Raw genomic sequence first — 14,429 nt, forward strand, 5'->3', positions numbered from 1 at the left:
ATATAGAACCAAAATATTAATATTGAAACATTTAAACAAAACCGCTTCTAAAACTTTGCGGCCTGAATAAATTATCTTTACAGCCTTTGATTCTATAGAGCAAGCAATACTATGCTTTGCATATATTATAATGCCCCGTTTATTTCTGTTGGTTGTTTCCGTGCTATCTATCCCCAGCTCGTTAATTGGAGTAAATCCTGGTATATCAAAACTTTGGCAAGGATAACTCCAAGTTTCTACAAAACATAAAATATCTGAAGTTAGCATCAAACAGTCACTTTTTATATCATTAATGTGAGCGTGAGGACTCTGAACATTATGGAATAAAATTTGATGTCCTGATGTTCGGGAAATCATAAAATTGAAACTTGTTGTCAAAGCTTTATTTGTGTTTAATTCCCTCAGTTCCCTAAATACGGGATCCGATTCAGAAAATTTGTTAGGAGGAATAAAGTTTCCTATGATGAATAGACCTCTGCAGAAGTAGCACGACTACAAGTGACATTTATTGAAGCTCTACAACTTTATTATATGTGGCACCCTGGCTTTAATGAATAGTTATTCTCTTAGCTGGAACAACTGGAAATTGATTTCTTTCAACTGAAATTTGTTCATTTCTTTATATTAAAAATATTTTAGAGCTTTTTCAATTGGTGTCCAAGAACTTTTTACAGGATGAGGCTTTTTTGATTGTGCTATCAAACCAACAGAAGGTTCCAAAAACTTTATCCACAGAATTTTTTTAAAAGAACAATGAAAATCAAGTTGTTCAGTTCCAGCTAACTGTAATCATATATATGGCGGAGGTTTTTAGTGTCAATTCATAGGACAGTCCCTTCGTTTCAGATGTTTTGAAAAGTTTAACTCTTTCCAAAATATTATCATTTTCATTTATACCAATTCCTTTAACTGAGTCTTTTGCAGTTGAAAGGAAAGCTTCTGTTGGGATTCGACTAAGATCAGTCATTGCATTGAAATTATTTGTCTCTTCATTGGACTAAAATAAATTTATGGCATCATCGGGAACTTCTTCGAAATTAACTACTCGAGTTTCAATGAGTGATATGTCCTCATTTGTCATAGTACCAGATGCCATATGATGCCAGGCGAGAGTTGCTGCAAATCACCAAACACTATGATCGGTATACCACCGAAGGGGCTGTCTGTTTTGAAAATTTGTTTTAATCTCGCATCAACAGAGTTAAACATACGAGCACCTACCATCGATATTTCATCAATTATGATTAGTTTTAAATCGATAAGTCTGGAATACAATGAATTAACTGTGTCATTGCTAAGTGGCCACAACTCTGTGTTCAACTGATTAACAGGTAAAGAGAATATTGAATGAAGGGTCATTCCACCTATACCGAATGCTGCTTCACCCGTAGGTGCGCAAAAAAGAACTTTTAAGGAACTTGGATTGAATCCAGGTGTAGAATTGTAACGATGGTTAAGAGCTTGATCTATCGCAGATATCAAACGACTCTTTCCTACACCTACACTGCCGCCAATGAACTCATAAAACGGGCGATTGGTTTTTAGCTGGTGCAGCAAATGTGTCAAAACGGTTCTTTGCTTAGTATTTAGATTTGAGCTAAAGAAAATAATTCCTCAACTGGAATTAAAGAGGGTAGTTTAATAAGTCTAAGACTGTAATCAGATTCAGTGCCATTATTTGTTGAATCTTCGCCATGCAAGTTCAGCAAATTTATATTTGGGTTTATTTCTGGAAGTGCCAACACTCTGAACTCATTTTCCAGGATAGGTAATTCATTTTGAGCACCTTAGCCCAAGTCTATTTCATTATAAAGACTTTCTAGAACATTTTCAAGTTCTTTTTGCTCAAAAACATCATATTTTCTTTGATTTTCCTTAATTATAGTACGATGTGTTATGCAAGTCTGCTCATTATCGTTTTCAATGAGATCTTGCTGTTCATTCCGCCAAGGATAGTAAAGCATTAACATTTCACGGAAATACTCAACTCTGGCCAAATCTGGGTTAAACCTTCTATACCGAATAATACAACGTTTGGTACGTTTTTTCACAAAACCGCTACCGTCTTTAAGAGGCATGACAACCCCGCTTTCTGGTAAATTATCTCTTCTCCCTCTCTTCTTCTTCATGATCACTATCTTGTGCTCTTCTACTAGATTTGAAATATTTATACCTAGATGCAAAACAGCTAAACAAAGAGTCAGTCGAAACTGATGGAAAGTTCTGAAGTTCCGCTCTAGGTTTTACCATTCGAACACGTTCCTCAGGTCGAGAGGTATTTATAAATATTTCTGCATTACCTGCTTCCGAAAGATACTGCTTCTTATGCAGATATTTCTGTGCCTGATATAAATTTGTGACCTATATGTATAAGTTTTTGCTTAATAGTATAATTTCCAGCATTTACCTCTGAAATAGCTTCATTTAAGAGCCTAGAAATTCCCCTGTTAGACTTGTTAATATAATTAATTATATATGAGCAGCAAGCATATGCATCCAGTATATATTGGATATCCATATTTGCTCTATGGAGTTCCAAAATCAGAGGATAATAAGCGTTTATAAAACGATCCTGTAATTTTCTTTTTGAAAAATTTTGGGGTTTGTTAAACTTGACCTAAGGGCTAACAAATAGTCATCAAAAGACATATTTATTCTACTATCAGACAGGAAGTGTAGTCATATTTGAATTTAAAACGTTTTGAATTTTGAAAAAGTTTTTTTTAAGAGGTAAGTATATTTGCGTTGAAGGCATTGGTGGATATGGTATACCAAAACGACAAAACTGTTGTCCTCTTATTTCCCTAGTACAAGACCGACTGTGGTTATGCTTTTGATAACCCAAATAATTTTCTAAGTGTCTGATCGAACCATCGGTAGAAATATAATTGTCAATAAAACTAATGACATCAGGGAATGTCTGAGGATCTTGAAGGTTGATCCTGGGAGCATTATTAAGCCAATACATGCCATGTACATACGGGGAATCTCTCTGTTGAGACTCCACTCTCCAGTAGAAATTTGTAACAAAATGCTCTCCAAAAATGCCGGCGTTATCTTTAAAAAGCTTAAGGATTTGTCGATAGCGGTAGTCAAAATATCTAGCACAAGTAACCGCGTCTGACCCAATTAAACGATATCTATCTTGGGTTGTTAAACTGTTGGCTTCCTCTTCTGAAATATCTTTAGAATCAACAGTTTTAGAGAGGATGACCAAAAGCTCAACCCACTGAGATTCTGCAGCCAATAAAGTGATAAAGAAGGTTGGAAGCCCAAATTGGCGAATCATAGCGATTGCCTTTTTCTTCTCAGCTTCCCACTGCGCAGGTGAGGATCTAACGCCTTTCAAAACCTTGTAACCATCATCGTGTTGAATCAAGTTTTGAACAAAGTTTTCGTTTAATAGATTTTGGGCCGTAACTCGGTTGCGACCTGAAAACTTTCTAAGGCAAGTGGATGTACTATTCTTAATTTGTAGCAGTTCTAATTTTTTGTAATCATAGAACAACTTTGGAATAGTACTTGCTCTTCTGTCAAAACGGCGAATTTCAGAACGTATTATCTTGCTATACGTTTCAGAGCATGTACGCTTCTGCCCAACGTATATTGTTAAAACTGAAAACTCTTCTGAATTATTATCTTGAATTATGTCAATTGGTCTTTGTCCTTCACCTGGCGCTAGAACTAAACGGTTATAGTCTAAGTGTCGAGTATTTCTTATTTGCTCTGCAGAGCGAATTTGGGGATCTTGCCGCCTTGTTCTATGTTGAACAGTATTTGCAACTTGCTCAACAGATCGAACCTTGGGGTCTTTACGCCGAGATCTATGACCTCGAGTATTTCTTAGTATTTGCAACTTGCTCAACAGATCGAACCTTGGTGTCTTCACGCTGAGATCTATGACCTCGAGTATTTCTTATTTGCTCTTCAGAGCGAATTTGGGGATCTTGCCGCCATGTTCTATGTTGAACAGTATTTGCAACTTGCTCAACAGATCGAACCTCGGGGTCTTCACGCCGAGACCTATGACCTCGAGTATCTCTAATTTACACTTCAGAGCGAATTTGCGGATTTTCCCGCCTGGTTATATGTTGATTTGTATTGATAATTGTTCGGACAGACGTACATAGGAATCTGATCTACGATTAGCGTGACTTACAGTATTTTGTGACTGCTCGCTATCTCTATATAAAGAGTTTGGACAAAGAACTCTCCTACGTCTTCTATTCTGAAGACGACTTAGTAATATAGATTTTCTACTTAATCTAGGCATAATTAATTAATAATAAATGGATTAATATATAAAATACTTATAGATAATACTTATATAATTCAGTCCGTCCGGGTGTTAAAAGTTGGATCCTAAGTGCTGCTCCCTTTCACTGAAATTCCTTGTAAGTCCTTGCTATGCTATTGCTCGTCACTATACACTGTACTGTGAAATACACTAAAATTAGTTTGAAAAAGCACTTTGCTTGTAAAGACATCTAGTGAAACTTAAACTACAAACACAGTGTACTGATATTTCTTATACTCTTGCAACATGTTGGTACAGCTTACGTACTTTTGTATACCTATATATTACTTAGCTATTCAATAACATAATAATACATAATATTTAGTTATATTTATATTTTAGAAATTAGTAGTTTATTTCATTGTATTGAAATTAAGTTCTCGGAAAATCCCTCCGTAAATTACTTTTGTTAAACGCTGGCTAAATGAGTTCAGCTTCCCGCCCTAATGCAGTCAACAACACCGCACAACACACTACTCATACGACAACACAACACACCACTCATGCGACAACACAACACAGCACTCACACGACAGCGTAACACACCACTTACAGGACAATACTGGCACACCACAACTGGAAACATCAGCACACCCACACCCCACGCACCAAGGCAACCTTGATGGAAGCAGCAGCATACACCCACACACAGCAGAATAACTCTACTCACCAAAATGAACAAAACCAGGGAGGGCGATCGAGCTGACTCTCTTTTCGATCGAAATCGTCAACAGGGAAGTCGCAATTGAAGTTTCGCCTTTTTTCCACGGTCGCACATCCCGATTATAACCTTTTATTCCTCAAGTGACGTTATAAGTTCTTTTTTGGTTTGTTGATAAGATATCAACATATTTATAAATAAATTTCAGTTTCTACAAATACGTGAGTGTTTAGTGGAACGAAAAAGTGGAAAAGGTGAGAACAAAGGTACAAAATAACTATGGTCCTTCGAGCCTAAAAGAAAGGCACTATCGATTTATAAAAAACAAAAAAAGGAAAAATACATATGTGACCAAAGTGCAGTGAAACAGTGACAAAACCAATAAATTACATAAAGAGACATGTATATAAAGTGATAAAAGGGCAGTGAAACAAAAAAAAAAAAAAAGTACCGCAAAATAAAAACCGGCGGGAAGTGTATAAACGAAAGTGCATATGTACCGGTGAAAAGTTTCGTGCGTTTGGTCGGCAACAAAAGTCTGTTAACTTTGTGAAGAAAAAAAAAAACCCCCATTTTTATAAAATTTTATTTTCTTTGGAAAATATACATATTTAATATATACTTAAAAAAGCACACAAATAAAGTGAAGAAAAAAAAATTAATAAAATAAAAGTGGGCGCGAAGTCAAACAAAATAAACCATATAAGCGGGCGCGAAAATAACAACAATATTAGCAATAAACCTAAACGGGCGCGAGCTAAAATAAAAACTAACATCCAAACAAATAGGCACGGAGATTACACCAATTACTACAGCAAAATCTGGAACAAAGAGGAAAGGACTCTACAACCCAGATAGGCAAAATAAATATATAATACCCCCTAAAGCCCCTGGAGGAATGCCAAGTGAGTTGTATCGTATATCAATTTCCCAAATACAAAAAAATTTTCAAGCATTTACTTGCGAAACATTTCCGACAGACCCCTTAGGCTTAACAAAGCAATAAGCAGGTCTGCATAAAAAAAGGTAAGCAAAGGCAAAATAACAACCTAAATACAATAAAAGAAAATAAAGAAGAGAAAAGAGACAGATTTGAGTATACTTACATACTTACATACATATATACTTCATACGTATGTTCATATTTATTATATGCATTTACATATACTTAATTCCTAAGTGCAAATTAGCAAAGCGAAAACGAAAGCAAAAAATACCGGCATTTTACCAATTCTCTTAATTCATACCGCGGAAATAATACGTATATACATATACATACATACCTACATACAGTATCTAATGCACTTAGGTCGGCATACCCTAAATACATAGGGTACAATCGTGCGAAAAAGTAATCGTAACATTTCGCAAATTAAAACAGTACGATAAACGGAATTTTAATTTAGCCAAAAACAAAAATACAGAACGGTTTAATACAAAAAAAAAAAATAATAATTTATATATATATACTCATATATGTATACTGGTTGAGCAAAAACTAAATTATTTTCAAAGTCCACTTCGGCATCTATTCGGCAATACCCCTTGCACTAAGCAAGCAGGATTGCTTACAGAAAATCAAAGCACAAACAAATCGTGCATACCTTTGTATAAAGTGATCTCTTCACGAGCGCTCATTCGTACATTAAGTCAATATATATATAAACTGAACTATAGGTATACCCTACAGGACTTCCGGACACAAAAAAATTTAAATTATTAAAAATAAATAATTGCGATTATTAATAAACTTTTGTAATTATTACAAATAATAAAATACAATACAAATACGTATTTGATAACTCAAATAAAAAATCGGTCTTAATTATACAAAAAAAATTTTTTATTCACGCACCTTTGTTTATTGTATCCGAATTAAAAACTCGTATTTACGTAAAATAGTTTCGGCTGCAGTTATAATTTACAAAGTATCGCTTATTTTATTATTTATACATTGAGAAAATTTACTTTTTTAATTTTCTATTTTTTCTAAATGAGCACAGATTCAAAAGAATCTAAATCTTCACAACTATTAAAAGTACCTAAAATGATTTCGGACGAGAAAAGTCCATGTGCACCTGCAGAAGCTACACGCTCCAAGCTAGGTGCGACAAAACAAAAAAGGGGTAGAGACATTTCTTACACAAAATTCATTTCGGAAAGTGACAGTTTAATAAGATACTGCACTAGATTCTCATCTTCGCCGATTCAGGACAATTCTGAATCGGTATTAGAAATCAAAAAAGACAATCTTGACAATTTTTGGTCACGTCTCCAAGCTTCATATGACGTCATAGTAGAATCTGACGACTCAGATCTACCAGAAAATTTTAAGTCCTCGGCTTACCCCGAATATGAGAACTGCTTAGACCAGTTCGAAGAAACTAAAGCAATGATTTCCGATCAACTAAAGCTAATAAAAGCAATTGCACCTACTCCACATCCGCGAGTAGAGCTGTCACAAGTACAAAGTCAAGAGGCAAGTTCAGGCATCCATCTCAAGGTGCCCGCATGTGACACAGAAATATTTCATGGTGGTTATGAACAATGGCCGTCCTTCCGGGAACATGTTTACAGCCGTTTACATGAACCACCCAAAACTATCAAATGCACAAAAATTGTATCACCTCCGATACAAAACAAAAGGTCAAGCAAGCGTAATAGTAAAACAGTTCGCACTTAATGGCGATAATTTTCATTTGGTTTGGGAAGCTCTTAAATCAAGATTCGAAAACGAAAGGATATTGGGCGATAAACAAATATCGATATTATTGAACTTGCCAAAAATTCAAAGGGAAACAAGTGAAGAGTTCATCAAACTTCAATCCACTGTTTCAAATTGTTTGTCGGTTTTATCCACACAAAATATTCCCACAGACAGCTGGGACCCAATACTGGTAAATATATGCACCGCCGCTTTACCAGAAAAATCGTTACTTTTGTGGGAGCAATCGCTCTCATCACGAAAAAAATGCCACACGTGGCAACAAATGAAAGATTTCCTAACTACCCAATATGAAATCGCGGAAAGGGTAGATAAAAAAATGGTCAGAACAAAACCCGTTCGACATGACCTAAATAGAAGCTTCCACAGACCCCAAGCCAGTAGCAACAACAATTTAAATAGAAGCTTCTTCAAAAATCAAACGTTCACATCCGAACAGTACAAACAAACGTCATGCGAACTATGTACAGGAGGGCATAAGCTCAAATCTTGCGAGAGATTCAAAAAATTGAATATTATCGACCGAAACAATTTTGTAAAAACAAAACGACTTTGTACAAACTGCTTGTCACATGCGCATACACTTAAAGAGTGCGAAAGCAAATTTAATTGCGTTTATTGTCATAAACGACATCATTCTATGCTTCATTATAACAATTTTTCTAGATCACCCGGACGGGGCGGAAGAGTAGTCCAAAACTCAAATAAAATCTGCCCCATTACCTTAATTTCCCCCCAAGCGGATAAGCACATACAAGCAGAAGCTATAGTCTTACCGCAACTTACGAATATTCTTCCAAGCTATCACATAAATAGCAAGCATTGGCAAAAGGTTTCACACCTAAAGCTAGCAGATCCCAACTGCAACACTCCCGCTCAAATAGACCTTCTATTAGGCAGCGATCTCATACCACAGATAATACTCGAAGGTATTGAGAAAATTTCAAATACACTTCTGGCACAAAACACTATTTTTGGGTGGATCCTAAGTGGACTAGTCTCGGAACCAGTTACCACCATTACCACTCAGGTTGAGGAAATCTCAAACGAATACCTCAATTCACAATTGAAAAAAAAATTTTGGGAGTTAGAAGAACTCCCCCCCATATCAATCACAACCCCTGAAGATCAGTATTGTGAAGACTTTTACAAAGCCACAACTACTAGATCAGATAATGGTCGGTACGTCGTACGACTACCACTAAAACAACAATTTCCCAACACCATCGCCTTAGGTCACTCTCGTACCTCTGCAATACAGCAGTTTCAAAGTATGGAAAAAAACCTACTTAAAAAAGGCGAACTCAAACCAGTATATGATGGTGTGTTGGAAGAATATCTCCATTTAGACCACATGGAGGAAGTAAGTCCATGCGAAAAAATCATAAATGGCAAATATTACTCATTTTACTTGCCTCATCACGCAGTAGTAAAGCCAGACAAAAAAACAACTAAAGTAAGAGTTGTTTTTAATGCATCAAGATCTACTAGTTTGGGGAACTCCCTAAATGATATCCTATTTACGGGACCCACGCCCCCGTATATTCAAATACGTATATAACGGAGACGTCGAAAAAATGTATAGACAAATAGTCGTACATAAAGACGATCAAGATTTTCCGCGAATTATTTTCCGAAAATCTCCCAATAGTCCACTACGCGACTATAAACTAAAAACAGTTACCTTTGGCGTCAACTGTGCTCCATATTTAGCCATTCGAACACTCCACAAACTGGCAGAAAACACAAAGTCAGAATTTCCTCTGGCAACCGAAGTGTTAAAAACGCAAACATATGTAGACGATATCTTGTCTGGAAGTCACAGTCCTCCACAAGCATACGCGTCACTATCAGAAGTGGTAAAAGCCCTCAAAACCGCAGGATTTCCGTTGAAAAAGATAACGGCGAACCACCCTAATATTTTAAAAAATATACCACATGAAAATTTGTTGGATACTAATTTCCTTAAATTCGAAAAGGAAAGTACAACAAAAACTCTGGGGATCCAATGGAATGCGATATCTGACCAGTTTTCATACACTACAGAGTCAATATCTGCGTTATCCGCCATAACAAAGCGACAAATTCTATCCTCTGTGGCGAAACTTTTCGACCCCGCAGGATGGCTTTCGCCAGTTATGATACAAGCCAAAATCCTAATACAAGAATTATGGTTAGATGGAACCGACTGGGACGAACAAGTAAAACCACTTCGTTTAGAAAAGTGATCCCAGTTTGCGAGCAATCTAAATGATATCTCACAGATACAAATCCCACTTTGGGTAAATTATGCCCCAAAGCACAAAGTCGAACTACACGGCTTCTGCGACGCTTCTGAAAAGGCATATTGCGCAACTATATATGTTCGCACACAAAGCGACATTGCGACCAAAAGCCACTTACTAGTAGCAAAAGCGAAAGTAGCTCCGTTAAAAACAATAAGTCTACCACGACTTGAACTGTGCGGAGCGCTACTACTAGCCAAACTAGTATCCATGGTGCGAATGCATTTAAACATGGCAAAATACAAACTATATCTGTGGTCCGATTCTGAAATCGTACTCGCCTGGTTAGAAAAACCACCATATGCATGGATGACGTATATTTCCAATCGAACGTCTGAAATCCTTGACCTAGTAGGATCATCCACTTGGCGAGATGTGGCCAGTGCTGACAATCCTGCTGATTTAGGTACAAGAGGATGCAAACCCCTGCATCTTGCCACCACCACCCTCTGGTGGAATGGCCCCTGTTGGTTAACAGAATCTTCCGATTCTTGGCCACAATCGGCCATGCGCAATATAATTGCCCCAGAAAGTCGAAAAATCGACTCTTTTCTCACAACAGTGGATGATACTGACATCCTCGAACGATTTTCATCGTATCCCCGAGCACTCAGGGTAATCGCTTACATGCTCAAGTTCATAGAGCGACTCAAAAGTAAACTTAAGGGAGTAACTTCATTACACTCCCAATGCGATACGGTGACGCACCTAGACTTACAAAAAGCAAAGGTCGCTCTTATCTCATCTACGCAAGTGTGCTACTTCAGCCGCGATATATCACTTTTGAGAGATTGAAAACCTATTGACAAGAGAAGTCCCCTCTTAGTTCTAAACCCATTCCTCGACACGAAAGGTCTTCTTCGTGTGAATGGTCGGCTTGCCAATTCAAGCCTTACGTATAACGTATCCGCCAGGAATTTTACATTCCCCGACTTAAGCCCCAAATAAAGAAGTGCATTTTCTTGTGCAAAATCTGTACCACGCACAAGCAAAAGATGCGAACACAGATTATGGCAGCACTTCCCCCGGAACGCTGCAACTTTGCTCTACCTTTCTCCATCACAGGTGTCGATTTTGCTGGGCCTTTTCAAATAAAGGCGTCCATGTTAAGGTCTCCCACTCTGATGAAAGGCTATGTGGCTGTTTGTGTCTGTTTTACGACAAGAGCAGTACACATTGAGCTTTGTACTAATCTGACAAAGGAGGCTTTCCTTGCGGCATTTGCTCGCTTCGTCGGTCGACGCGGCTTTCCATCGACGATCATGAGCGATAATGGTAAAACATTTATCGGCGCTCAAAGAGCCACTGAAAAACAATTCGTGGACTTTATCAAACAAGTCTCACCTGAAATTGTACAAAAGTACGCTCCCCAAGGTATTAGCTGGCAGTTTATCCCTCCAAGCGCTCCTCAAATGGTGGTTTATGGGAATCAGCTGTAAAAAGCTTCAAATCCCACTTAAAAAAAGTAGCTGGAAACTACAAATTTAATTATGAAGAATTTACAACATTATTAATTCGGATTGAAGCCGTTCTCAATTCACGGCCACTTACGACACTCTCGCAAGATCCCTCAGATCTCACAGCCCTAACTCCAGGGCACTTTCTAAAAGGAGCACCCATTCTGGCCATACCTGAGACAGGCGTGGAGTCGCTGTCCTTACATAATAGATGGGAAAGAATTAAAATTCTCCATCATGATTTCAGCCGCCGATGAAAGGAGGAGCATTTAAAGGACCTTCATAAAAGGTACCGCTGGAAAACTCCCAAGAAGGCGCCAAAGCTTGGAGATTTTGTCCTAATCCATGACGATTGTCACCCCCCTACAGAATCGCGGCTTGGTTGCATAGAGAAGCTACATCATGGTTCCGACGGTCATATACGAGTAGTTGACCTCCGTACTCGAACCGGTACGCTAACCAGGCCGCTCGTTAAACTATGCTTCCTACCAATCGCAGACAACAGCGAAAACGCAAGTAATAAAACATCCGTACAATAATATTATATACACGCAGAAAACAAAATATCCGTCTAATAACCTAAAACCGAAAAAAAACCGCAAATATAATAAATCACCACAATATATACTAATACAATAATGGGTGGACTAAAACGTCCCCCACCAACCAAATAAAGTTGGTTACATTTCAAAGGATCCATTATCTATATCACTGAGTCATAACTAAACTCGCTCTTTTTTCCATACAGGTAGTTATGGACGCTGAAATGCCAGTTACACCCACGCCAACCATGCGTTCGGCTGTCACTGTGCCGCGCCCTGCGACTACCCCCGTAGCAGCGCCACGAACAACACCAGCAACAACTGCACAGACAGCTCCACGACGTGCCACGCGCCCAATGCCTACTTTAGTTTCAGAGCCGCCTCGCCTCCGCTGCCCGCTCTGTTGCCGTTCGCACCGGCTGCAGCACTGCCCCATTTTTAAGGGTATGACACCCAATCAACGTCAGCAGGTGGCCCAAGCACATGGGCATTGTTTGAATTGTTTGGCCCAGACGCACGACACGCAGGAATGCGTGTCCGATATCGTGTGCCAACACTGCGACAGGCCTCATCATACCTTGCTGCATCGAAACCCAAGACGCCCTGGCGCACGGCCCTCAGTACCCCGCAGCCATGATGCAGGCCGTCGTCCACAGCCAAGCCATGCAGCACGACCCCGTCAACGACAAGCACTCGATGCACCCCGTACTTGGCGTCAGCTCAATAGCACCTCAACACGACACCAACCCTTAAGGCCGCATCCTCGTCGCAGGACAGGCCTCAGCAACGTCGTAGCAACGTTGCAACAACTCCAGCGACTGCTTGGCTGAACATTCGCCTAGGGGGGCCGGGATGGCTAAATGAGTTCAGCTTCCCGCCCTAATGCAGTCAACAACACCGCACAACACACTACTCATACGACAACACAAAACACCACTCATGCGACAACACAACACACCACTCACACGACAGCGTAACACACCACTTACAGGACAACACTGGCACACCACATCTGGAAACATTAGCACACCCACACCCCACACACCAAGGCAACCTTGCTGGAAGCAGCAGCATACACCCACACACAGCAGAATAACTCTACACACCAGCATGAACAAAACCAGGGAGGGCGATCGAGCCGACTCTCTTTTCGATCGAAATCGTCAACAGGGAAGTCGCAATTCAAGTTTCGCCTTTTTTCCACGGTCGCACATCCCGATTATAACCTTTTATTCCTCAAGTGACGTTATAAGTTCTTTTTTTGTTTGTTGATAAGATATCAACATATTTATAAATAAATTTCAGTTTCTACAAATACGTGAGTGTTTAGTGGAACGAAAAAGTGGAAAAGGTGAGAACAAAGGTACAAAAAAACTAAACGCTTTCTAAAACAGGGGGATCTATGGTACCTATTTTGAAGGGTCTACCCATGAAGACTAAATTAACAATAACTTACATATAATTAAGTATGGTATACACATATGTAGAGCAGGTATGTAGATTTTCTTCTTTCTGTCTTAATAACTAAACCTTTCATAAGCTGTCAACGGCGCTAGATTTTCTTGAGTTTACAGTTCACCTCATGACCTTCATATTAAAATGTGTCGCAAAACTGAAATAATAGACAGTAGCATGTAAACCGATGGTCGCAGTTTATCTATAACCACATAAAAAGGGTCTTTAGCCCTTTTGATACTACATTACTAATATTTATTTCATGCAATTTTTTCTAGAAAGATTTTTTTGCTCTATACAAAGTCCAGCACTCTAGGAAACTTTTTTAGCATTGTTGACTGGTATATTTTATGATAAGTTCAACATGATGGCTGAGAAAATATACCTAACCACTGATTATCACCAAATATTAGAAAAAATATATGTATATAGAAATCTATATCTATCACTTTAGGTGATGCAAACAACTCTTTGGTAAACAAAACTATACTCTGTTGCAACATGTTGCGAAAGTATAAATATGTTGCGAAAGAATTCAACATTCATTACTCGATTATTATTTGGTATCTTATTAACTTATGTTATTGATCATAGATTTATTTCATTTTCTCCGAAATGTTAACTTTTATAAAAAGAAGCTATTTAACTTAAACATGGTATATGTGATATAAACTGAACCAAAGGGGTTAGATTTGATATGTGGGGTATATGAGGTTGCTGTTGTACCAGAGGAGCGGAAATCAGTATATTAGGGTTGTAAGGTTTAAACAAAATCTAGACCAATTTCATTCATATGCAGCGCTATAGATTATTTTTAAGAAAAACTGTTTTATTAAATTATCAAATTGACGAAAAAAATATACCATAAGTAGTACATGTGAGCTGGGCAAATCAAAGACCAGAAAATTCCTCCAAACCGTATATTAAAAAATGTTGAATTAAACATCCATTATTAAATGATATCGTGATTAAATTACACTCAAATTTGGTATCTTCTTGACTTATAG

At 38.1% G+C, this 14,429-nt stretch overlaps 1 protein-coding gene across 1 annotated transcript; it reads left to right on the plus strand.

Annotated features, from left to right (window-relative positions):
* Window positions 1-12,179: 12,179 nt before the first annotated feature.
* On the plus strand, window positions 12,180-12,829 carry LOC118682732 (uncharacterized). The gene has a single exon (XM_036372092.2). It carries the CDS (start codon window positions 12,180-12,182, stop codon window positions 12,795-12,797), a length of 618 nt encoding a protein of 205 aa, XP_036227985.2. The 3' UTR covers window positions 12,798-12,829.
* The last annotated feature ends 1,600 nt before the right edge of the window (window positions 12,830-14,429 follow it).

Source organism: Bactrocera oleae, chromosome 3, assembly GCF_042242935.1.
Source record: "Bactrocera oleae isolate idBacOlea1 chromosome 3, idBacOlea1, whole genome shotgun sequence".
Classification (NCBI taxonomy): Eukaryota; Metazoa; Arthropoda; class Insecta; order Diptera; family Tephritidae; genus Bactrocera; species Bactrocera oleae.

What these genes read in the sequence shown, in the direction of transcription:
- LOC118682732 (XM_036372092.2), top strand. Translation starts at nt 12,180, where the DNA reads ATGGACGCTGAAATGCCAGTTACACCCACGCCAACCATGCGTTCGGCT.